Source organism: Chelonus insularis, unplaced genomic scaffold, assembly GCF_013357705.1.
Source record: "Chelonus insularis isolate UGA/USDA-ARS -01 unplaced genomic scaffold, ASM1335770v1 contig_290_pilon, whole genome shotgun sequence".
Taxonomy (NCBI): Eukaryota; Metazoa; Arthropoda; class Insecta; order Hymenoptera; family Braconidae; genus Chelonus; species Chelonus insularis.
This window is the reverse complement of record NW_023276470.1, coordinates 187,540-212,515: the sequence shown is the minus strand read 5'-3', so window position 1 is coordinate 212,515 and position 24,976 is coordinate 187,540. Positions and strand designations below refer to the sequence as shown.

At 27.4% G+C, this 24,976-nt stretch overlaps 8 protein-coding genes across 16 annotated transcripts; 3 read left to right on the top strand and 5 right to left on the bottom strand.

The window, feature by feature from the left end:
* The first annotated feature begins 229 nt into the window (after positions 1 to 229).
* RpII33 (RNA polymerase III subunit RpII33) lies at positions 230 to 1,660 on the top strand. 2 transcript variants are annotated; one of them, XM_035080460.1, is made up of 4 exons: positions 230 to 463; positions 653 to 1,005; positions 1,091 to 1,285; positions 1,427 to 1,660. In XM_035080460.1, exons 1-4 carry the CDS (start codon positions 378 to 380, stop codon positions 1,609 to 1,611), a joined length of 819 nt encoding a protein of 272 aa, XP_034936351.1. In that variant the 5' UTR covers positions 230 to 377; the 3' UTR covers positions 1,612 to 1,660. The 2 variants fall into 2 exon arrangements, with proteins under 2 accessions (XP_034936351.1, XP_034936350.1); XM_035080459.1 differs by having other exon boundaries at positions 1,079 to 1,285.
* A 340-nt stretch (positions 1,661 to 2,000) lies between these two features.
* On the top strand, positions 2,001 to 5,193 carry LOC118065286 (heparan-alpha-glucosaminide N-acetyltransferase-like). The gene is made up of 9 exons (XM_035080461.1): positions 2,001 to 2,233; positions 2,360 to 2,574; positions 2,660 to 2,772; positions 2,856 to 2,962; positions 3,042 to 3,157; positions 3,229 to 3,317; positions 3,424 to 4,070; positions 4,166 to 4,290; positions 4,362 to 5,193. The coding sequence occupies exons 2-9, from the start codon at positions 2,443 to 2,445 to the stop codon at positions 4,719 to 4,721; spliced, it is 1,689 nt and encodes a 562-aa protein (XP_034936352.1). The 5' UTR covers positions 2,001 to 2,233; positions 2,360 to 2,442; the 3' UTR covers positions 4,722 to 5,193.
* A 163-nt stretch (positions 5,194 to 5,356) lies between these two features.
* On the bottom strand, positions 5,357 to 7,605 carry Mppe (Metallophosphoesterase). 2 transcript variants are annotated; one of them, XM_035080463.1, is made up of 7 exons: positions 7,401 to 7,605; positions 7,065 to 7,274; positions 6,827 to 6,989; positions 6,630 to 6,758; positions 6,418 to 6,552; positions 6,089 to 6,320; positions 5,357 to 6,028 (listed from the first exon to the last, which is right to left on the bottom strand). In XM_035080463.1, the coding sequence occupies exons 1-7, from the start codon at positions 7,412 to 7,414 to the stop codon at positions 5,853 to 5,855; spliced, it is 1,059 nt and encodes a 352-aa protein (XP_034936354.1). In that variant the 5' UTR covers positions 7,415 to 7,605; the 3' UTR covers positions 5,357 to 5,852. The 2 variants fall into 2 exon arrangements, with proteins under 2 accessions (XP_034936354.1, XP_034936353.1); XM_035080462.1 differs by having other exon boundaries at positions 6,630 to 6,761; positions 7,401 to 7,603.
* A 188-nt stretch (positions 7,606 to 7,793) lies between these two features.
* Positions 7,794 to 8,556, bottom strand: LOC118065290 (coiled-coil domain-containing protein 115). Of its 2 annotated transcripts, none has more exons than XM_035080470.1 (2): positions 8,380 to 8,556; positions 7,794 to 8,312 (listed from the first exon to the last, which is right to left on the bottom strand). In XM_035080470.1, the coding sequence occupies exon 2, from the start codon at positions 8,310 to 8,312 to the stop codon at positions 7,824 to 7,826; it is 489 nt and encodes a 162-aa protein (XP_034936361.1). In that variant the 5' UTR covers positions 8,380 to 8,556; the 3' UTR covers positions 7,794 to 7,823. The 2 variants fall into 2 exon arrangements, with proteins under 2 accessions (XP_034936361.1, XP_034936359.1); XM_035080468.1 differs by having other exon boundaries at positions 8,376 to 8,554.
* Positions 8,557 to 8,574: 18 nt separating this feature from the next.
* Positions 8,575 to 14,702, top strand: Ocrl (Oculocerebrorenal syndrome of Lowe). Of its 4 annotated transcripts, none has more exons than XM_035080466.1 (18): positions 8,575 to 8,809; positions 8,891 to 8,983; positions 9,248 to 9,323; positions 9,630 to 9,810; positions 9,883 to 10,017; positions 10,139 to 10,254; positions 10,328 to 10,470; positions 10,557 to 10,730; positions 10,835 to 10,997; positions 11,094 to 11,272; positions 11,360 to 11,581; positions 11,677 to 11,812; positions 11,940 to 12,216; positions 12,296 to 12,531; positions 12,610 to 12,787; positions 12,927 to 13,054; positions 13,181 to 13,292; positions 13,375 to 14,702. In XM_035080466.1, exons 3-18 carry the CDS (start codon positions 9,258 to 9,260, stop codon positions 13,530 to 13,532), a joined length of 2,604 nt encoding a protein of 867 aa, XP_034936357.1. In that variant the 5' UTR covers positions 8,575 to 8,809; positions 8,891 to 8,983; positions 9,248 to 9,257; the 3' UTR covers positions 13,533 to 14,702. The 4 variants fall into 4 exon arrangements, with proteins under 4 accessions (XP_034936357.1, XP_034936355.1, XP_034936358.1 ...); XM_035080464.1 differs by having other exon boundaries at positions 9,088 to 9,323; XM_035080467.1 differs by lacking the exon at positions 8,891 to 8,983.
* Positions 14,703 to 14,990: 288 nt separating this feature from the next.
* On the bottom strand, positions 14,991 to 18,116 carry Pen (Pendulin). Its single transcript, XM_035080471.1, has 7 exons — positions 17,938 to 18,116; positions 17,395 to 17,479; positions 16,925 to 17,238; positions 16,606 to 16,861; positions 15,996 to 16,493; positions 15,582 to 15,911; positions 14,991 to 15,498 (listed from the first exon to the last, which is right to left on the bottom strand). Exons 2-7 carry the CDS (start codon positions 17,458 to 17,460, stop codon positions 15,400 to 15,402), a joined length of 1,563 nt encoding a protein of 520 aa, XP_034936362.1. The 5' UTR covers positions 17,461 to 17,479; positions 17,938 to 18,116; the 3' UTR covers positions 14,991 to 15,399.
* A 695-nt stretch (positions 18,117 to 18,811) lies between these two features.
* Positions 18,812 to 21,131, bottom strand: LOC118065282 (vesicle transport protein SFT2A). 3 transcript variants are annotated; one of them, XM_035080456.1, is made up of 6 exons: positions 20,704 to 20,848; positions 20,457 to 20,551; positions 20,259 to 20,379; positions 19,874 to 20,043; positions 19,667 to 19,784; positions 18,812 to 19,528 (listed from the first exon to the last, which is right to left on the bottom strand). In XM_035080456.1, exons 3-6 carry the CDS (start codon positions 20,325 to 20,327, stop codon positions 19,400 to 19,402), a joined length of 486 nt encoding a protein of 161 aa, XP_034936347.1. In that variant the 5' UTR covers positions 20,328 to 20,379; positions 20,457 to 20,551; positions 20,704 to 20,848; the 3' UTR covers positions 18,812 to 19,399. The 3 variants fall into 3 exon arrangements, with proteins under 3 accessions (XP_034936347.1, XP_034936348.1, XP_034936346.1); XM_035080457.1 differs by lacking the exon at positions 20,457 to 20,551 and having other exon boundaries at positions 20,704 to 20,849; XM_035080455.1 differs by lacking the exons at positions 20,457 to 20,551; positions 20,704 to 20,848 and adding an exon at positions 21,035 to 21,131 and having other exon boundaries at positions 18,815 to 19,528.
* A 1,212-nt stretch (positions 21,132 to 22,343) lies between these two features.
* LOC118065294 (mRNA-capping enzyme-like) lies at positions 22,344 to 23,185 on the bottom strand (the record flags this gene model as incomplete). The annotated part of the gene is given in 2 exon segments (XM_035080475.1): positions 22,344 to 22,525; positions 22,528 to 23,185. Coding segments are annotated over 2 exon segments (840 nt in total), but the record flags the coding sequence as incomplete, so codon positions are not given.
* Positions 23,186 to 24,976: the final 1,791 nt, after the last annotated feature.

Sequence of the window (24,976 nt, the reverse complement as noted above, 5' to 3'; positions counted from 1 at the left end):
AATGCAGTAATCGCTATTTTTGGTATAAATTAATATTATATTAGGATTGAGTAATAAAAAATTTGCAGTCAAGTTAATGTTATCATGATTGTACAGTACACTTAAAACTTCATTTTGATATAAAATGTACTTGCATCAAATAATAATTATACTCAAATTGAGTATATTCTGTGTTTGCCGCTAGTATACTTTCTAGCTATCACATTTTTTCTGTCAGTGTACCCATTTTTGTTAGCTAATGAACTATAGTAAGTTTGTCGTCTCTAATGTGTGCAACGATTATTGAGATTACAAAGCTATTTAAATAAAAAAAATCTGCGAAAAAATTCAAAATTTGTTCAATTATTATTCAGTAATCAGTAACTACTCTAAATAAAATGCCATATGCAAATCAACCATCTGTTCACATATCAGAACTAAATGACGAAAATGTCAAGTTTCAAGTAGAAGATACCGAACTCAGGTAAAATATAACAGCAAACAAAACTTTAATGAAAATAGGAAAATTTTTTCATAATTAATGCAATTTTTTGCCTAATTAAACCATCATTCACTTTTACTTTTATTTAATTTGTTTTCTCTTTTTTTATTTTAAATTATTGAAAATGTTCAGAATTTAAAATTTCATTGATATTGTTCAATTGTTTTGCAGTGTTGCTAATAGTATGAGAAGAGTCTTTATAGCTGAAACTCCAACCTTAGCAATAGATTGGATCCAATTAGAAGCTAACTCAACGGTTTTAAGCGATGAATTTCTTGCTCACCGAATTGGCATGATACCATTGATAAGTGATGAAGTAGTTGATAAAATTCAGTATTCACGTGATTGTCAGTGCATGGATTTTTGTCCAGAGTGTAGCGTAGAGTTTAGTTTAGATGTTAAATGTACTGAAGGTAAAACAAGATATGTTACAACTGCTGATCTGAAATCAAGTGATCCAAGAGTTCTTCCAGTTACTTCGAGACATAGAGAAGATGATGCAATGGAATATGGGCAAGCTGAAGGTATATTTATTGATTATTTATATTGAAAATTATACTAGTTCTATAATCTTGAACTAATACAAAAAATTTCCAGAAATTTTAATAGTTAAGTTAAGAAAAGGTCAAGAATTAAAACTCAGAGCTTATGCTAAGAAAGGATTTGGTAAAGAACATGCAAAATGGAATCCAACAGCTGGAGTTAGTTTCGAATATGATCCTGATAATGCTATGCGCCATACACTTTTCCCTAAACCAGATGAATGGCCCAAATCCGAATATAGTGAATTAGAAGAAGATCAATGTAAGTAAAAAAAACAAAGCTAAAAGTTTTCATGACAAAGAAATTAAAATTAAGTTTTATTATTATTTTTCAGTTTGTAACTTATATTTTTCATTACATTGTATTTTCAATTACAGTAATTATTTTATACGTTTATTTTAGATGAAGCACCATTTAACTGGGAAGCTAAACCTAACAAATATTACTTTAATGTTGAAAGCAGTGGCGCATTGAAGCCTGAGAATATTGTAATGATGGGAATTGCAGCATTAAAAAATAAATTATCCAATTTACAGACTCAACTTAGCCATGAAGTACAAAATGATGCTCTTAGTATTCATCATTAGATTGTAATTATTTATAATTTCATATTTTTAATAAAAGTTACACAGTAAATTCATCTAACCATTTAGTTTTTCAAAATTACAGTTTCGTTTAACTATGAAATGTAAAAATCAATTCAGTGAATTAATACATAATTGTTGAATGAGAGTATTCGTTCTTTTTTGCTCATGCCGTACTGTACTTATATGATTTTATTGTAAAGTTTAGTGTAAGTTCATCAGTACGTCAGTAAGAGTTTATATAGTTTAAATTGAGGCGGTTAACATCTCGTTAACCTCAATGTTAACTCCCTCTATTCAACATATATAGAGACATCCTGAGTTCTTACTATTTATGCATGACATACATATGCACAAATACAAAAGCATATTGCAAATTTTTTTTTCTTTTGCATGTGTATATTTAATAACAGTATATGAATGATGTTAGGGAATTTGTAGTCGTGCGTAAAGAAATTCACAACATAAGATGTGATAAATTCTTATGTATCATATTTCATTCATAGTATTTCATATTTCACACATATTTTCTACGTTTTTTCTCACAAAAGAATGTATGAACAACGTCATTTAATAATTATTCATCAAAATAGATTTAACGATTGATAATACAAGTATTTCAGCTGTAAGTTATATCATATTTTAATTATAATGTTTTTTTATTCGAAAATGTTAAAATATTACAAATCTATAATCATTCTTGACATTTAAAATATGAAGTATTTTTTAAAAAATCTTTAATATATTTCAGCTGTTGTTGGTAGAGTTGAGCAATAGTTAATATTACTAAGCATTGTTTTATCAGTTATTGTTGAAAATTTCGTTTTTACTACAATGGCACTTCCCATACATAGTAATGCTTGCATAAATCCTAATAAAAGTTTAGGGATCGATGAGGCTTGTTTAAACATTATTAATGAAGGAAGCAAAGTTTCTTTATTCGGCAACATAAATAGTTGTTATGTGGTATATATCATTTTTAAATTATATAATTTTTTCTATAAATTAATTAGTATTTATAATTACTATAAAATAAAAATAAACATTCCAGTGTAGTGGATTACCATGGGGTGAATTACCTGAAAATAGTAATAATACATTTGTAATTTCTACCAAATATCCGCTCTCCTTATATTATAAAAGAAATGGGTTAGAATGGTGTCAGTAAGTGCATTGAAAATTTTTTTCTTATATATAATTTTTGTATAATATTTCAATAATCGTAAAAATAATGAATTTTTTTTTAGCACAACATACAAATTTCAAGAACATGGTGGTTATGGTTGGAATTTGTCAGAAGCTCATATTTGTTCATATTTTTATAAATTGACTGAACCAGACAATCCTCATCTTCGTAAATATTAAAAAACAATAATTAAAAAAACAATCCGTAAGTTATTATAAATAATCATTTAACGTTTATTTTTTGTTAGCTATTTTAGCAGCATTTATGGTATTCACTATCGCTTCAGTTATCAATGCAACAGCTAATTTCGTTATTAAAGTTGTTCAGGGATTTTTAACACGAAATTCTGGAGACGATCAAAGTGTATGTCTTACCTATCATTTCGTTGATTGCTAATTCGTTTTTTTATTTCATATATTTGATTAAACTTTTAGCCTCTCCAAGAATCTGATTCTCCACCCCAGCCATCAATGAGAATAACAAGAGCGGATACAAGGATTCGATCAATTGATGCGTTTAGAGGGTAAGATAATGTTTTTTGCATGAAAAAACTCGAAATATTATATTGTTATGTTGACACTAAGATTCATTTAAAAATTAATCATTGAAAAATAATCTGTGAATTTCAGAATCGCAGTATTATTGATGATATTTGTAAACAATGGAGGTGGTGGATATGTCTTCTTTGAACACGCACCATGGGATGGATTGACAGTAGCTGATCTAGTTTTACCTTGGTTTGCTTGGATTATGGGAGTTACAATAATTTTATCTGTTAGATCTCAATTACGTTTATCAATCCCAAGATCAAGAATAATCCTCAAAGCTTTTAAGCGTTCTTTGATATTTATTTTCTTAGGATTAATTATTAGTAATCCAGTTAAACCATCACTTGTCTCGTTGCGCATCACTGGAGTTCTCCAACTTCTGGGAATTACTTATTTTATTTGTGCTACTATAGAAGCACTTTTTATGAAACTGCAAAGAAATTATCAATATGGAAGATTAGCGTTTTTACAAGATGTTTTTGATTCTTGGGTACAGTGGCTAATAGTACTAATACTTGTCGCAATACATTTATTAATTACATTTTTGTTGCCCGTTCCTGGATGTCCAACTGGATATTTAGGTCCAGGTGGTTATCATTTAAATGGAAAATATGCAAATTGTACTGGAGGAGCAGCTGGATACATTGATCGAATGATCTTTGGTAATCATACTTATTTGAAAAAGAAAAACATTATTTATGGAAATCTTCTTCCTCATGATCCTGAAGGTAATAAGTTTGTTGAATATTTTTAATGTGTTTAAATTACCATTCGTATAGAGTTGATAATTTAGTTATTAAAATAACTAATTTATTTAATACAGGGTTGATGAATACTTTATCAGCAGTTTTAATCGTTGCAATGGGTCTCCAAGCTGGTAGAATTTTATTTGGATACCTACGTTGTTTCTCAAAATTTGTAAGATGGTTCGCTTGGGCTGCTTTAACAGTAAATATGTTGTATGATATTTTTGTCAGTGATGTAAGTATTTTTATTATTTATCCATAAAAATTTTTTAGGGAATTATTGCTGGATATTTATGTGACTGGGGATTCCAAGGAGTTCTTCCGGTTAACAAAAACATGATGACAACTTCGTTTACTTTAATAGCTTCTTGTTTTGCATTCCTCCTTTTCTCCATATTATATTATTTAATCGATTATTTAAGAATTTGGGATGGTATTCCTTTTATATATGCTGGAGCAAATTCAATTTTCTTATATGTTGGACACTATTTTACTATGGATCGTTTTCCGTGGAGTTGGAAACTAGAAAATCCTTCACATACATCTCTTCTCGCTATGAATCTATGGACAACAACTTTATGGGGATTAATTGCATATGGACTTTATAAAAAAGATATAATTATTTCAGTATAAAAGAAGCTTTATAACGATTTGGACTAAAAACAATCAAGAATCAAGACATTGTGGTTTTGAGTTAAAGTATTTAAAAACATATCATTAGCTTCCATTTAACGGTCAAGTGAAAAACAATACGTGTTATACAAAAAAGTTTAAATATCGTTTAAGATTTTTAAATAAAATTGATTTAAATGAAGAGCATAAGAAAAAAATAAAGTGTGATTAAGACTAAGGACCAGATTAATCAGGGATCAGTATGTAGGGATTAGTTTCATAGAACTTTTAATTACTTTTGGACAAATGTGATATAAGTGATATAATGTGGTGAATTATCATAAAGTTTTTAGTATTTGTTCTTCAAAAAAGAAGTTAAAAAAAGTAGAAATGCAACAACATGGCCAACAAAAAAAGTTTATACTGTGAGAGGACTCATTTAGAGGTTGGCAATAAAAATCAATTTATTAATAAACATTTGAGTAATAATTAATCGAGTTGGAAAATGTATAAAAAATCTTATTGCCAAATTCTATAATTAATTTTATTTACAAATATATGGTAAAGTATCTTTTTATATTTTTGTGTTTAATACTATTATAAAAAAGGAAATTTATTTTATATTTTTTACTTCACTCAAAAATTGTGTTCTGATAATTTATGTAAAGTTTATTTATCGTTGTTGAAAAATTTTTAAGAGAGGTCACAGGAGCATAACTACAGATCGGATGAATTCTAATCATAAAATAATAGAATAAAAAAATACATGTATGTCAATGAATATAAATATATTCTAGTATATTATTAATCAATGAAAAACAGTATTTTATCATTTAATAACAACATTATTTTAGCAATTTATGTTACTTTCATTATTTAAAAGCCTATGCTGTTACCTATGAAATAAATCGATTATTGTCAGTTTTGCATGAAAATTATTAGTCTTCTTAAAAGCATGAAATTTTAAAATATCTATTAATTATTGGACTAAGTAAATAAATACTTAGCATTTATAATAGTCATGGCTTGTAGAGTCTTATAAATTCTTCTCAACTATGTCATAAATGCTTTAATGTTAATAAAGATAACGAATAGCCAAATTAATAATATTTTTTTGATATTTTTAAATTGAATAAACATTTTAAAATTTTTTCAAACGTTTGGTAGCTGATTATAAACAACATGACTAGGTGAAGAGAAACAGCTGCATATCATTGTACATTTTGCAATTATGATTAGAAATATTATAACACAGAGATATCCAATTAACTTTGGAAATCGTTCTGGTAACCACAACACCGTGAAGTCTACAGATTTATCTTCATTGTCTATAAAAAATATGTAATTATATAAGTAATTTCAATTATCCAAATTCAAATGATACTTACTTATATGAGCTAATCCATAGCCCATATGACGTGTACCCATTCTATAAGAACATGTTGGTATTTTAAACTCGTGGATATCATTTATATCTAATCTAAAATTATAAAATTGATTCTCATTAGGTTTGAAAATTCTAATAGAACTTAATTGATCAACTACTGAATCAAGACTTATGTGCATCGCTTTGTGATCATGAGCAGTGAATATTATTTGAGGTGAAAGCTCTTTTACGACCTATATATAAAAATTTGATTGATTAAGTCTTGTTGTTCAATCGAAATTAAAATAATTATTGTAGAATATTAATAATTATCAAAGAAAAAGTACGAACGTTTTTAACAAAGCCTCCAGGGGAAAATAAAAGTGGCAAATGACTGAGAATAACATTAGTTATATTTCTTTCTGTATAAAAATTCAAAAAGGCATCTTTTGGTGCATTTGGCATGTAATAAGTTAATTTATTTACCTGAAACAAAGAACAAAAATTATTATTTCAATGATTGTTACTTTATTTATCGATATAATAAAGTTCTTTTAATTTACCTTAAAGAATATTACATTCTTATAAGTTAATGTATCAGGTTGCGAATAAGCAAACTTAAATCTTTCATGGTGTTTTACTAATACTGGTTTATCTTCACCTCCTATGTCATTATCTCCTGGAAGATAAATCTTCTGAAAAACAATTTTAACCATGAAGATATTTAGTTATTTTATCATGATTAAGAGTTATTAATTACCAATATTCTATCTGAAGTTTGAAAAATATAGTCTAATCGATGTTTGTATTTTACAAAGTGTTCAGTTGTTGCTATTTCACCTTCATCCATGAGATCACCAAGAAATACAATTATATTTGGCTGAGAATTTTTTAAAGCTCGCGAAAATGTGTTTGCCAAATATCTATAGAAAATACATAATTTTAGAAATTGATTTATGCAAGCGAGTTTTAATTAATACAATATATAATTTTTTTACCTGTCGCTATCCCATCGTGCAAACCAAGCTCCAAAATAATTTTCGTTAACTTCTCCTATTATTTGAGGATCAGCAACAAGCAATATTTTGACACAGTCTTCACAGTCTTTAGTTGCCCAATGAAGTTTTTGTAGTTCATAAACGAAATATTCATTATAAAATATTGTAATGCTCAAAATAAAAGCACCAATAAACAGTTTTTGTTTAATTCTGTAGTAAATAAAGTTTTTAAATACTTTTATAGTCATAATTATAGAATAGATGAGGTTTATAAAATCTGTTATTTTTAAATCAAATTTTTTATAATAAAAACATCAAATAAAAAGTGATACTTACCTATTTCTCCGCATTATTGAAAAATACAAATAAAATCTGGCTCAAAGTGATTACACATCATGTCTTTATTTCTATTGAATTAACGAATAGCTCAAAAGATTATATAAATGTATACACATAGTAAGTATTATAGATTTTGAAAAATTTCAATAAATTGTTAGAACATTTTTTTACATCGTTTTTGTTGACAAACGTAGTCTTTGTCGGTAAAATCACTGAAAATGAAAACCACATATCAGTGGTTCTCATATCCCTATATTCATGCATTCTACATACACCAGATGCAGAATCTTATTAAATTAATAACAGCAGGTTTTGAATAAATATAATAATTTATACTATTCAGGAAAATTTATATATATTCATATTTATTTCTTTCATATACATTATTAATTTTTTTAAATCATTATGGAAATTTACGTTTTATTCTTCAAGATTAGTAAGTAATCTATTTTTCAATTTTTTTGCTATTTCAAAATCTTCGTTAAGCTTAGTTAATTCTGCTACAATATTAGCCATTCTTACAGAAAGATAAATACTCTCTTGAAATCTTTTTTGAGATGTTTTTAAACTTTGTGGCACTAAAACTCCAAACCACCGAATAGGATCTTGGTGTTCTACATTTTCTTCTTTATTTTTCATGCGAATATCAAAATGTGGAATGGATGGATTTTTATTAAAACTTAATTCCAAATCCAATAAAGAAGATATTGGAGTATCTTGTGGTACTTGAATTAGTCCAACACTTTCTTTTCCTCGAATATATCGAGCTTTTGCTAGTTCTATGAACCCTTCTTTCATTTGATTTTCTAATTGAAGGGTAACAGATATTTTTTCTTCTGTTAGTTTCAAGATATGAAGCATTAAGATATCCAATTTTTCACAAACATTCTCGATGTCGACGTTCATCATCTATAAATTTAGTAATAAAAAATTGATTCTGTACAGAAATTTGTTAAATTATACTGTACTTACTCACTAAAACAAAAAAACTTAGAAGAGGGTTATTGTACGATAAGTATCTAGAATTGTATTAGTATTTATGATGGAAAAAGATAAATATTTTTAATTTCGATGCTCAACCGTTCCATTTTGAAATAATTTAATAAATAAAAAACCTGCCATAATCACGTGGTGTAGTTTTAGATAGAAACGGAAATCACGAATAAATAGAAGTTGAGAACTACATTGTATTTCTCAATGTTGATTGAGTAAATTTCTGTTTTATCAACATACTGAGAAGCTCTACTCACTAGTTCAAATGCATCCAAATTTGAAAAGAGGCATTGAAGTATTTTAATTCAGAAAGATTTAAATCCCACACTCTACCCACTGATGCAATGATGTTTTTGAGTCTTTGATGCACCTGTCAATCATGGTTTATAATTATCGTTGGTTAAGACAACCAAGTAAGTGATAAATTGTCATAAACAAAAATCAAGTATTAAATAATAAATAAAAATTTCATAATTTTGAATATTATCCATCAGTTTGTTGAAAGAAATTTATTATTAATTTATTTAAAATGTGTTTATCAATCAAACGCAAACAAATAAAGCGATACAAACTTTACAGTTTTTAAGGTATGATTTTTTATCAATAATTAATTATTATTTATTTAAAACTTCGAACATATGTTATGCAATTTTTGTAAAAATAAATAGTAAAATGATCTTTCGATTTTTAGATTATGAAATACAGATCTGTCACAGACACACAACCACACCTAGTCAAAATATATATAATGATTAAAATTACAATATAATAAATAAAAGCCAACGTTATTATAATCAATTGAGTAAACTCTTTATTCACTTCTATATATTCTCTCTATTTTTCATGGATAGGAATAAAATTATGGCTTCACGTGAACAAATTTCAATTGTTCAATCCAAATTCACCACTGGAGAAATAGTGACTATTGTATCCTTTATTTAATTAACAATGAAATGAAAAAGTTAAGTAGCTTACTTAAATTTACGAGTGAACACAATTGTTTGAAAACAACAAAAATTTATTAATATTATCAAATTGATTTTATAATTAAAAACACTTGTAAATTGTACGATATATGTTTTTAATTGTGTTTATTTAATAGAAATTTAAAATATAAATTGATAATCTAATGTACTTTAATGTTTTTGTTTAATTTTGATCTGTTGAAATTTTACATTATATCAATTTGAAATGTGATTATGATAAAACCTTAATGTAATTATTGAACTAAAGGCAGTAGAAGCGTCATTGATGCAAGGATGGATAAAAGCTACACGACTCTTAGCTCTAGTCAACAAAGGTACGACTCATGCTTTAGTTATTTTACTTACATCTCGGAATCCACCACAAGTTTATAGTGATCTTACCATTGAAAGAGTACTCCCCATTGATCAAGAATTTAAATGTAATATTGGTGAGTTTTTTGCAGTTAAAAAAGCTATTATTATTTATATTGAAATATTCCTTTATATTCTTTTTTTTTAAGATACTGGAAATCAACAACAGGAAGGTTTAGATGTTTACTTAAATGTTTCTTCAAGAAAACAAAGATTAGTTTTTGAAATGAGACCTGGAGAGGCAACGAGTTCATTAGTATCTGAAATATTTCGTGCTATTGAAGGTACTTCAATTGTAAATATACATTTTTAGTCATAAATTATTCAATGAATAAATGTTGTGTAAATGAAATAGTTATAAAATTATTAGTATTTCTGTTTACAAAAAGTTTATAATATTTTCAGTATATCAAAAAAATAAAAGCTCAACATCCGAATATTTGTGGATACAAAAATTAACGGGAAGTACACGAAATTTAAACAGTGGATCTGGTGATTTAAATAGTGGAATGGGAGACTCAGTAAATAAACATTTTTGTATTAATATTTATTTAATATTATACATGAATAATAGTTACAAAAAATAATTTATAGTTTGTAGAACTTGACAGTCCAGATTTAGTAGTTTCTCGAAGAAATATTGCTAGTGGTAAGACTCCTGTAGCAGCTAGAGAATCGGTGGTTCGCTATCAAATGGCTTGTAAGGAAGATGATTACACATATACTGAAACTCTGAGGTTAGTATATATTTAGTTTAACATTCATCAAATAACTAACAGTAAGAATTTATAAGTCGTTAAATGAATGTTGGACAATTTTTCAGAATTTTTATTGGCACGTGGAATGTTAATGGTCAACCTCCGAATGCAGTTTCTTTGAATGAATGGTTAAGCGATGATCAAATTCCTCCAGACATTTATGCTGTTGGTTTTCAAGAATTAGATTTAAGTAAAGAAGCTTTTCTTTTTAATGATACACCTCGTGAAGAAGAATGGAGGTACTAATAACAATTAATAATACTACGATACTTTATTATATATAAAATAATGAATATTAGCAATATTGTCAATTAATAATTAAAAAATTTCCATCGTATTTTAGACAAGTTGTATCTAAATCTCTTCATCCGAAAGGTGTTTATAAACAAATAGCTATTGTTCGTCTTGTTGGCATGATGCTTATTGTTTTTGCTCAGGAAGCACATGTACCTTTTATAAAAAATATATCTGTTGATACTGTCGGTACAGGAATTATGGGAAAGTTGGTAAATACTTGTCGAATAATTTGATATTATTTTTAATCAAATATTGTTTAAATAAAAAGAAGAATATTTACCTAATTTTTTATTTTTAAAAACTAGGGCAATAAAGGTGGTGTTGCTCTTAGTTGTTCTATTCATAACACATCTATTTGTTTCGTAAATGCACATTTAGCAGCTCATTGTGAAGAATATGAACGTCGAAATCAAGATTATGCAGATATATGTACACGGCTATCATTTTCAAGTCATGTACCTCCTAAAAGTTTTAAAGATCATGAGTAAATACACATAAATAATTCATTTGATATAGTTATCATCAAGAAATATATTATCATTGTAATTAAGTATTTCATCGCTTATTACAGTCAAATTTATTGGCTTGGAGATTTAAATTATCGAATAACAGAAATGGATGTATTAACGGCAAAGCAATACATTACAATTGGTAATTATGCTCCAGTATTGGCTTTAGATCAATTGGGACAGCAAAGAAAACTTGGAAAAGTACTTCAAGGATTTCACGAAGCTGAAATAACATTTAAACCTACATACAAGTATGATCCAGGAACTGACAATTGGGATTCGAGGTTCGTGAGAAATCAATTTGAAAGTATAGCTTTGTCATCGAAAGACAAAGAATATATCTACTGTATGAATTTAAATTAAATTTAAATTTAAACAGTGAAAAAGGTAGAGCGCCAGCATGGTGTGATCGTGTGCTTTGGAGAGGTGATACCATTACATCGGTCAGTTATCGAAGTCATCCTGAATTAAGAATCTCTGATCATAAACCTGTTAGCGCTACGTTTGATGCTCAGGTATGATTTGTAAATTATTTTCTATGCATTATGCATTATTCCATTATTTGTAGTAGTAGTTTTTTGATCAATACTTTCTAACTGATATGATTTAATCAATGTTTGTAAATTTTGTGAATTTTTTTAGATAAGAGTTATAGATATGATAAAGTACAGAAAAACGCTCGAAGAAGTGATGAAAAAATTAGATAAATTAGAAAACGAATTCTTGCCACAAGTAATGGTTGATACAACAGAACTAATTTTTGATGTTTTGAAATTTTTAGAACCAAGTAGTAAAGAGCTTATCATTGCAAATACTGGACAAGTGCCAGTTCATTTTGAATTTATTAAAAAATTAGATGATGCAAATTATTGCAAAGATTGGTTACACATAGAACCTTACACTGGATTTATAAAACCAGGTAATTGTCTTCAATGGTAAATTTAATTTATATATTAAAATATAAATAATTTGCATATCTGAATAATGTTTTTTAACAGGTGAAAAATGTGATATAAAATTAGAAATTTACATTGATAAAAGATCAGCATGTAAATTAAATTCTGGTGAAGATAAATTATATGACATATTGGTTTTACACCTTGAAGGTGGCAAGGATATATTTATTACTGTTACGGGTACTTATGAAAGGAGTTGTTTTGGCTCTTCAATGGAAGCATTGGTACATATTCCTGTGCCCATTAGAGAAATTCCTATAGGGCGAATAATGGAATTGGTAAAATATTATTTATGTATTTCAATAATTCAACTTCATATGAAATATTTTAATAAATTTAAATTTGTAATTAAAAAGGAAAATAATAAAAACCCATCACAAGAACCTTATCCAGTACCAAAAGAAGTTTGGTTACTAGTTGATAGGCTGTATCGTCATGGTATTAAAATTCCTGGATTATTCGAGACTCCTGGGCTACACAGTGAGATTATAGCTATAAGAGATTGGTTGGACATAGGCAGCCAAGATCCCATGCGTATCCTTTTATCAACTATAATAATTCAAAAAACTAAAATAATTAATTTAACATTAATTGAAATCGACAAGTTTTCATCCAATGCATTCTGATAAAAAATATGTTTTTTAATAAAATTTTTCTTAATAATGATTTTTAGCCGGTAGTGTTCATTCCGCTGCTGAAGCATTACTTTTACTTTTAGAATCAACAGCAGAACCCCTCGTACCTTACAATTTACACAGCATTTGTTTGTCAGCAGCAACTAATTATTTGCAGTGTAAACAAGTAGGTTAAATTATATATTTTGAGATTTTTTAATTTAAAGAGTAAAATATTTCATAAAACTACAATTTACGTAATATAACTAAATTTTACCCATAATTACACATAATTAATTTATGTTTCTTTCAGTTAATAATGCAGTTACCAGAAATCAGAAGAACTGTATTTCTATACATTTGTGCTTTTTTACAAGAATTATTGAATCATTCCCAAGATAATGGACTAGACGCCAAAACTTTAGGTATAATAACATTTTTTTTTCTTTTGTGTTTATTCTCTTCTTAACAAATTAAAAACTTCACTTATAATTTTATTGAATTTAGCAACATTATTTGGATCGATTTTTTTACGAGATCCTCCAAAAAGTAGGGATGAACGAAGTCAAAGAAATCGAATAATTCAAGCAACATTCGATCGAAAAAAAGCTGCTTTCGTTTATCATTTTTTAGTGAACGATCAAAGTGATTTCCTTGGACGATAATAAATTTAAAAAAGTGTAGATGATAATCAAAACTCATTTTACATGATTGTTATTAAGAAAAATGAAAAAAAACATCAATAAAAGAAAGTAATCATGGAATCATGCGTGTGCTAAGATGATATATTTTATGGCTATTTTAACTTATTATAACTCTAGAATCTCTTATAAAATGAATCTTTTATTAAATAAATATTTCACTAGTGCCACTGTTCGAACGTATACTCAATAACTAAGCAAATTAATGTAATAACAATAATCGCTTACACTCACTCGCATTTTATAGAATTTCTTCAACGATACCTAATCGATGTATAGACATTGCTAAAATTATTTTAAACGATTTTGAGTATTTTGAAAAAATAAATTCAATTTTATGATGATAGAATTTTCGAATAAATAGATAGAAAAACTAATGTAAAGAACGCTGGAAATATTCAATAGAAATTTGAAATATTAATAATTAAGCTAATACAAATTAAATAATTGATTAGTCGTTATGTGCTGCTAAAACTAAAGATAGTTATTAGTTGAATAGTATCAATATTTATTTTATTTTTAAATTTTATAGAAATTTTTAATAACTCTGTTTAAAATGAAACCATTACATTAAAACGAACAAACCTTTTGGTAATTATAGTATATTGATGTCTGTAATTCATTTAATAACTCACCTACTAATTTTTTTGGAACTGAAGAAAAAATGAAACTTTTTTTTCACAATAATACACTCATTGAGATTGATAATACTATTTTATAAAATAATTACTAGAATTAATTCAATATCGGAAAATTTTGGATATTTTTATAATTTTATATGAATTAAAAAAATCTTGTAATTGATAATTGAAAAAGATCTATTGATGGGAAAAAAGAATTGTAACAATATTTTTTTTATCGGAATTAAATTGTGGCACTTAATTGACTTGAATAAAGAGAAGAAATATTTTAAATATTTATAGCTCATTTAAACACCAGACAACTATAAATATCGTGCCAAAGGGCTCAAGCTTTATTCGTCAAATGATTCATTCACTTTAATATACAAGTTGCACGCTAGCTCGTTTAAAAAATTATTGTTAAGGCGTTTGCGAATTATTTATATTACTTTAATTAAAAAAATGGTTATTTGTAAAAGTATTTATTAAATATAATTATCAATAAGAAAATAGATTTTTTCAATCACAATTCTATTATGCTCTAAACCTATTTTTTACCTATCGTTTCCGTTTGTCAATTTATGCAATTGGTCTTAAATGTTTATGGTTTATTTCAACAATATTGATCAATAATTTTGATAATATTTTGAAAAAAAAAACTTTCTAATATGAAGACAATAAATAATAAACAACGACTCGTATGTATAAAATATTTGAGCATTTTAATGAAATTTTTTGGTATGAGTGTTTTTTGAAATAATTCGAAATTTAATGTTTCAACATCTATTTTGTATCAAAAATTTTTTTATTGATGAAAAAATTTCAGAATAAAGTACAAAGATTGGTGGAAAGTTAACGCTCATTGCTTGCTAAATATAAATTAGATGTCAAACACAAGATCACATTTTAGAGCAAGCTACATAAAACTTAAGTTAAAAGAAATCTTTGCAACTCATGTATTTTCAGAATGTATAAAAATGTATTGATGAAATTTAACTGAAAGATAAATGAGAACATAAGGTGATTGCAAAAAAATCAATCTACGTGACTAAAAAAAAATTATTATTTTTTATGGCATTTTGTTCCTTATTTTAAATTGTATTGTTCATAATCATTGTATTCTTGTTTACGATATATAAATGTGTAAAAAGCGTAAGGTATATTAATTCCATTTGAGGTTCAATTGAATAAGTGAAAACAATTCGCTACTATTAGAATTGAAATCCACCTTGGGGTGTACTATTTTGTGTTGATTGGAAATCAAATTGACCGTCTACAGTTGTTGGAGCAATTTCAGGATTATCTGGTTCCTAGAAAAAAAATGGTATTTTATTATATAGTTTTAGAGAAATGATTAATAATCAGTAAATATTTTAATGCTTATATTATTTACCATTGAAAAGAATTTATCTATCATAGCAGAAGTTTTCTGATAGATTTTTTCATTTTCATGATGCTGAAGAGCTTCTAATTTATCAAGACCACCAGCTTCTTCAATCATAGTTGCTACACGATCAAGTTCTCCAACTTTCTCAGCGGTAGCCAAAATATTTGTTAAACCGTCAAGCACTACCATGATCGCTTTTACATCTTTCGCCTCTAGTAGATTACAAAAAGGTACTAAAACTTCATGTTGAATAAGACAGACTAACTGTTGAATTGACCCACCGGAGGTCAAATTAGTTACTGCCCATGCTGCTTCTTTTTGAGATTTAATGTCACCCTAAGATAAAAGTAACAACAAATATTATCGGATAAATATATTATTAAAATACAATATAACATAATACTAAGAAAAGAAACTTACAGATTTGAGAACTCTAATTAGAGGCGGTAAAAGCCCAGCATTAATAACTTGTTGAATTTGATCTCCATTTCCTGCAGTAACATTGCTAATTGCCCAAGCAGCTTCTTTGACAATATTGGAACGCTTATGATCTAACAAATTACGTAAGGTCTGCAACCCACCAGCGGCAATGATGGCGTCTGTTTGAAGATCATTTCCAGTAACTATGTTTCCCACTGCTCGTAATGCTGGGGTTAATACTGTAACTTCTGAAGAACGTAATAAATTCACAAGTTTTGGAACTGCTCCGGAATCTAAAACGGCTTGAATTTTGTCATTAGTGCCATCCGTAAGATATGATAACGCCCAACAAGTATCAGCTAAGATGTCGATATCCTCATAATCAAGTAAACGATTCAAAGAAGGTAAAGCTGTTTTAACAATATCGAAAGGTGGCGGAGGATTTTTATTTCGGCAGAGATTTGAAAGAGTCCATACAATATTCCTTGTGAATGTTACCTGTGATGAAAATTACAATAGTTTCAAAGATTTCTTGATTTAAGTATGCTTTTATCAATATGAATGTAATAAAAAATTATTGTTTATTACATAAATATAAAATTTTACATACTGGTGCCTCAGGTTTGATCAAGCTGATGAGAATTGGTATAGAACCATTCTGAAGAACAAGATCTCGTGTGGAAGGACCATCACCGGCAATATTACCTAGAGCCCAAACTGCCTGTTCTGCTACATTTGGAGCAGGTGATTTAAGTAATTCAACCAATTTAGGTATGGCTCCGTGCTCAGTAACGGTATGTGTTTGTTCTGATGTTCCAGAGGCCACATTAGTTAACGCCCAAGCTGATTCGAATTGAAGTGCGGGGCTAAATTCAGTAATCCATCAATTAGAACTTTTTTGCCGTATGTTATTAATTCTTAAAACTTACTTATCATGACGACTAAGAAATTCTACACAGCGAGGAACGATTCCTTTTCGAATCATTATGTCTATCGGAGGATGTTTTTCTCGACTAAGCATTTTTCTGCATGCTTGTGTAGCTTGAAGTTGAAGATGCGGATCATTAGATGCCATTCCAGTAACGATTTCATCAATTGACATTGAAACAGGAGATCGAGAAGATTCTGGAGATTTAGTCAATTCAGATTCTTCAATAACAATATTCCGACGTTTGAGGATTTGATCATCTCTGCGGGCTTTACGAAGTTCAACACTTACTTCATTTCTTCTTCTTCTTGCATCCTGAAATCATAACGTTTAATTATAAATCATACATTAGGACAATATCTTAAAGCATTAAACTACCTGGTATGTTAAAAAAGTAACAGATTTTGCACTAAAATTTAGATTACTCTCATTAAACTCCAATAATTATAAATTGTATAAAATTATATTTACCTCTGACTTCATATTATTTTTGAACTTAGCCATTCGGCTAGCCTGCGTTGTTGTTTCTGCTGGCATTTTGAAAAATTATAAATACCTGAAAAATATAATACATACCGAATATATTAAAAACATTTTTATTTTAGGTTAAAACTAGGTAGTGATGATAATTAATAAAAATATATTATGATGTTCAATCAAACACATAACGAAAAAAATTATTTAAAAAATCTTTAATTCAAATGGTTAAGAAAACAATAATAGTAAATGCATTGTATTGCGATTGTTATATTTATACTACGATTCTAAATCATAGCAGCTATCAAACTTGAACAAATCTTTTCTTTACATAAATTAATTATGGTACAAAAAATGTTGTCTTAAAAAAGTAAAAAAATTAAGTTTGATTTTTTGGCATTTTTATCTTCGAAAACTTCAAATAGTAACGGTTAAGTCGACATGTTGATTGTTTAGTGTTGACCATTTGTTTTAAATTATGGCTTTGGGGAAATTAAAATTTATAAGATATGTTAATGTTATTTAACTCATGCTTACCAGAGTGAATAATTGAATATAAATACGATATATAAAATAATTTTGAGTAGAAAAAATCGCGTCCCGCGCGACTAAAGTCACAATCTATAACGATTCTATGGATTTTATCCTGCAGTGTCTGTTGTACAAAATGTTCTCAGCTTTACAATTCACGACCTGTTGATGGCACTGTTCATTTAGAACGAGAATAAGGGCGTCTTAAGTTACCAATCACAATCCATGTTCTTGGTATAAAGTTTTGTACGTTGGGCAAATATTATAAGCAAGACTACGATTGGTTGTGTAAATCGTAACGTTTTTATTTTGAAATTGAATAAAAATTTAAGAAAATAAACATTCAAATGAAATTGAAAAATTTTATTAAAGTAATTTTTATTTGAAATGTTCAATTATCTTAATTCAGCTAAAGTATGGCGAAAAAAATTGATATAATTATTTCGAATATTTTTTTTATGGAAAAAATGTTAACTATTCTTAAAAACTATAATCTTAGAAAAAATTTTTGTCATGAAATGATTCTTATATTCAATTATTTATTATTATTTAGTACCAGTTCTTATAAATAAATGAATACAAAAATTGTCATTTATGTATTACTTTTATAAAATTAAGAATTTATGTTTATTAACATTAATTATTTGAATTTTTTAATTTAAATTTTCTAAGTACTGTATAAAATATCTAAAAAATAAACTATTTTATTATAAAAAAATAGTATCATAATATCAACTGTAGTAAAAGTGATCTTTCAATTATTTCATTTATAATAATTCATAAAATTAAATAACAGTTACATTTAATATTAAAATATTTTTAGAACATTTATAAACCAGAAATAATTTTCATGAGCTTTATGTTTACATTTACATAAATCACAATTAATATAAATATCAGTATGATCACATCGTTGATAATATTATAGACAATAAAGGTTAGATAAGGCACTTTGTCATCTGATTTTAATATTTTTTAAAATCAATCTATATCATCACAAGCATGATTAGTATCATGACATATAAATTTTTAATTATTTTAGTCATTTTAAACTAAAAAAGTACTTTTTCTATTTTTATCTCAACGCATAAAATTAAAGATTATAATGCAATTGATGTTGAATGTTACAACAGTTGGATTAAGTATTTTTTATAATGACACCAATAATACAAAATCAAATTCACTAGCGTAGTCTGAGTTACTATGATGAGCTAAGTAAAAATTAAAAAACGGAATTTAAATATTAAATTGATTATAAAAGTGATTAATGATGATGAATTAGTCGATCAAGTGAATAAATTATCTTTATATATGTTGAAAAAGAAAATTCATGTAAATTTATAATTTACAAATTTGTGATATATCAGCTTGCCTAAGCTGATATATTTAGAGCTGTTAATGTTTATAATTATTGTCGTCATCCCGAAAATTGATCCGGAACTTTCAAAGATCAGTCCTTTTTACAAATTCACGTAATGCAGGATTCTACTGTCTTTTTTACTGCGTCTCGAGCATATGGTATGTATGATAACGAATACCATGTCATAGACAATGATTGAATGATAATAAAAACAAGTGCTAAGCCCGGTTTTTCAAGCTGAAAATATTACAAATACAAAAAATTAGAATACTAAAATACAAAAAATGTAAATTATCAATGATTAATTATATAGTTTAGCTAATAATGTTAAAATTAATATCCTATTAATATTAAATTTAAATGAATTTTTTGTACCTTTATTGCAGCATATAAAGTAAGACCAATTGAAAGGAATACTAAAAGTGTAGCAATAATTCTTGATGATGCGAACATTTTTTTAAGTTGATTCACTGGTCCCATGAGAAAACATGTACTGCAGATAAATTAAATATTTCTGTTATATTTTATTTACATCGAATCTCCATTATTTAAATTAATTCGACATTTTTATAATTTGTATACCTTGCCAATGAAATAAGATTTCCAAGTGTATAAAATACTGCAAAAACTGATATGCCTCGATTTAAAAACAAAGCAAATGACCCGAGAAATGATAGAAGTATTCCAACAATAAAACAAATTGCAAATCCTTTGATTCTTGTTGACCAACTCAACGTTGTATCATCCATTATCTGTTATAAAATATATTTCATTTTATTATTAAATTATGTAATCACAAATAATTTAAATCATGAAAAAGTAAAAAATGTCAAAAATTCATGTAAATCAAAGTTTAAAAAAAGAAAACTCACCAGGAAATCAACTTCACGCTAGAGGCATGAAATATATCACAATATGTTACAGTTGTAAACTAACCAATATAAAAATTTAAAATATTATAGAATACCTGAGTCATAATTCCGCTTTCTTCATCACATTGGTCATTGCCACTTAGAGCTCTTCTTAATTTATCCATTGTTACGACACCCTTATTTGTGTTTCCACTTTAAACCTATCAGTCAATTTGTCTAAAAAAAATTAATAAAATATCCTTCATTATATGGAACTAATCATTAACATTAATATATCAATTTTTCCAACATACTTTGAAACAATTCAACGACTATCATTATTTTGAAATATCGAATAATAAAAATGTGATTTCACTAATGCTCTAAGATAAAATTTACACACGGTCTCCTGAAAATATGATTATGAATCATGGATCATTACTCTTCGTTTCATTGTTTTCAAAATTATTCTTATATAAAAACATTGAAATTCATTACTACAGTGTTTGAAAGTTTTAAAATCAAAATACAGTAAGCCAATTTAAAAATTGTTTTGTTCACCTTTCTTCAAATTGCATAAAATTTTATTTTCTATTACTTAATCACCTGACAATCAATGAGAACTGGATATTAACAATAAAATTTTTATAAAAATAAGAAAGCTATCTTCTTGTCTTTGACGCCTCATTCTACAGCTTGAAGTCGGCTTCAAAACTCATTGTCTTTGTATTATAAAGGTTATATTTGATATTTTGTTGAATATCATTCAAGTTGTTTGTAAATGTTGATGATAAAAATGATATTTGTAAATTTAATAAAAAAATTATAAAGAAGTTTTTATGAACGATATTAGTAAAAATTGACTAAAAATAAAAAAATTTACAGTAATTACCTTCATCAGTTTTCCGTCCAATGTAGTGCACAGTTTATCTATTCATGATTCTTTCAAAGAATACTGTCTTACCTAGAAGCCTAGAAGTGGCTTTTTCGTGTCGCCAGAAATTTTTAGTTGGTACTCTGACCCCAAGATGTCTGTAGTATACAATTTGTTAGTTTGTTACATTTTTAAAATTAGATTTGTACATCTTTGTTCCAAAGAAAACTAGTTTTGTCTACTTTGGAGTACCTTTACGTGATTTTGAAAATTTTTAGCGGATTTTTCCCATTTCAATCCTCATTTAAAAAAGTTCAGGTATACTATTACCCTAAATTTCGGCCTTTATTTTATTTTAGATTTTATGGCACTCTTTAAGGTTGGCAAGACAATTTTAATTGTCAAAGGCTAAAGTTTGACCATCTAGGCTGAAAAATAAAATAAAGGAAAAGTTAGTCATTTCCAGAGAAGTGCTTGGTCACTGTTACTCCAAACCGTTGATTTGAAATATTATATACTAAAATTCGACAAATCGGAAATCTAATTTGAGTTGAAAATAATTATTACAAAAAAAAATTTTTTTTTTGCAGCAGGTCCAGGGATGTAAGGCTCCTTCGAAGGCTGGAAGATCAGGCCGTCTGGTTCATGACCTAATTGTTTCACAAATTTTTCACTTAGCAAACTGTTCACTTGTGTAATATCCCAAAATTGCTTCTGACGAAAAGAAAAGGGTTCTCGATCTCGTCGTATTCGGCCTTCTTTTAATGCTCTAATTCGGCCTCCCATCACTTCTTTCTCGATTATACCATATCGCTCTACAAAGAATAAGTCTGTCGATACGTCTTTACCATCACACATGATAATGTCAAAAACTAAGTACCTAGGATATTTGGTACCGTTTACTTCATCAATAACCATTTCTCAATTTAATAAAGTATCCATCAATGTTCTTAAAACATCTTCACGGTGTGGAAAAGCTAATCCGGATATCTCAAAGATACTATTATTTCTATCAATAAAAAATACTTCATTGTTTGCTTAAAATATCAGTGCTCTGCAGTGGTCTGGGTGCGACCCGAAAGGTCCACACGACCAACTTCCCAGAGGAAAAAATAAAAAAAAATTTGAATAGAACCCGTTTCCATTTTTTATAACAAATGGAATTGTTATAAACGAAATGAGTCTGTTTTTATTCATTTGATATGGTTAGTTACTTTATTTCAGTAAAAGAAAAAATTGTGCGTTAGAAGAATTCGAATGTACCTCATAGATCCTTTTTTCCATCATTTACAACGAATTTCATTGTTATACACGAAAAAAGTATGTTTTCATTTATGGCATACGGTTGGAAATCAGGAAAACCATTTTTATTCCATTTAGAAATTTCTTGAACTCTTCGTTGAATTCTCTTAACTTTAGTTAAATCTTGTACTGATTCTACTCCAGGAACTCCAGCCATGAAAACTCGATCTTTAACACTATTTCCTTTACCTCTTTGAGTATATTTACGATTTCCAGATTAATCATGTTGTTTCCATCCACTTTGAAATTATCGTATTCTAAACACCAAGTTGGTAGCGGTGGTACAGGAAGTGCATCATTCTCATCATCATCATATCGCCTGTATAACTTTTTAATGTAGTTTTCCTTATAAATTTCAGGAGGTCTGGCAGTTGAAAATTCACTCACAGCGGCATCCAAGTTGAATATGTTACTTTCAACCCAGTAACTTATAAAAAGAAACCCAGTTCTATTAAAACCGTGGGTGCAATGAACTCCAATGATCTCAGCTCGATTACGAGCAATAAAATTTCTGCAAATTTCGATAAAAATTTTTGTTTGTTCTATGGAGGGAGTTTCTCCATGACCACGACATTGAAGCTTGTAATAACGACATCCATAAGATTCAACATCAGCTTTATCATAAAACCAGGTGATATTTGTCAAATCTATTAGTAATCCCATTTTCAATCTTTGATACTTTAATGATGCAAACAGTATGTTCACAGACAAACGACATTCTTCAGAAACTTGATTATTAAACTCATCAGAAAGTGGTGTTTTAAACGCGAGAAATTTATTGTTTATTAATTCAATACTTTTGCAAGGAGAGTGTAACCATCTAAAAGGGATCATCCTTTTACTACCTTCGAAACTGCGGTTTGACATTGTTTTATCATTTCACCTCAACTGTATAAATTAATTATTCTCAATCACAAACACTCACTTTTACTCTTAAATGTTCGTTTTTATATTCCACTTATGCAGTTGATGTATAAAAACAAAAATATGTACAATTTTATATTGTACATATAACAATATGATAGTGTCCATATTTTTCCTAATGAGTTTTAATTAATGTTTGTATACATATTTTATATTAATATTCATTAATGGTACATTTCAAATTGAGATCGATAATCATACTTATGTATTAAGGTTAATGTGGAAGGCAAAGGAATAGTTGAATAAGTGTTCAATAAAATTTAGAGTACACACGTAACATTAACAAGTGGAATATATTGATTAATAGAAAATGAAAAGTACAGTTACTAAAGAGAACGATAGCTGACCCACAGCTTTCTTGTTTACAGACCGACTATATCTTTCAGACTAATTTATTACAAAACTGTTGAATTACTCTAAGGACGAGCTTATCACTCATACATTGATACTGAGTATTGATGAGCTTCGCCCCTCTGCAAATTACTTTACATTTGAATTTGACAGTTACTTGGAGTACGAAAACTCAAATATCAACATTATGATTAAAGAATATTAATCTTGAAGAGTACAATTTAGTTTGAAATACTCATAATGTCTTTACTTCTACTGTTTAATCATATTTTTTGAAGCAAATTAATTAGCAGTACCAAGTTCCAGGCCTTTCGAGCAGTCCCAATATATATTCTTCAAAAAAATATTGTTATATTATTAAATATTATTTTTTTAAAAATATATTATTAATATTATGAATATCATTATCGAAGCCTTTGGCTCATTATCATTATGCATATTTAAATTTTCTTTTTTTTTCCTTATAAACATCGTTATTTGTTATAAAAATATTGCTTCGGTCGTACATTATTTTTTTCTCTCCTTTAGCGTGATTGCATATAAAATTTGTCCTAAAAATATTAATTATTACAATTAATTAAATTAAAAAAAAAATAGGTCTGAGCATACTTTGTCCGTGCTAACACGACGAACTTCCCATTAGTAATTGTTTGTAACAAATTTAAATAGTTGTAATCAATGTTTGTTGAAAACATCCAAATACATGTGATGTACCCATTACTTATTCAATAAATACAATTTTTAATTGTTTATAACAAATTCGTATTGTTATAAACAATATGTAATTTTTACAAGTCATATTTCATCATTAATAACATTATTTTGTTGAAAACATCCAAATCCATGTGATATACGCATCAGTTAATCGATAAATACAATTTTCAATTGTTTATAACAAATTCATATTGTTATAAACAATGTGTAATTGTTGAAAGTCACATTTGGTTGTGAACAATAATGTCTAGTCAATGTAGACTTAATTTTCAAATGAAGTTGTGATTGTTTGGCTTAAAAGTATTTTAAATAGCTAATCTTTTCATTTTTTTATTAGTTATTTTGTTATAAAAAAAATTGGTGTAAGGCCATTCGGGGCGCCCACACGAGGAACTTCCCATTAGACGATTTCGATTACAAATTGGCTTTCCTGAAATTTATGAACATTATCGTACAATAGGTATCAGCAACAATGTTCATTTGATAGTCAAACTTGTTTAAGCTTTACGCTACCTAGTGACAATCGACACCAAAAATTCAAAAACATTTTGGAAATTACCAGAAAATATTTAAAAAATAATGTACTATAAAATAGTCGTTATCGATTTCGTCATAAAAATAACTGTTTTGAAGACATTATGATATTTCATTTTTTTTATATGAATTCCA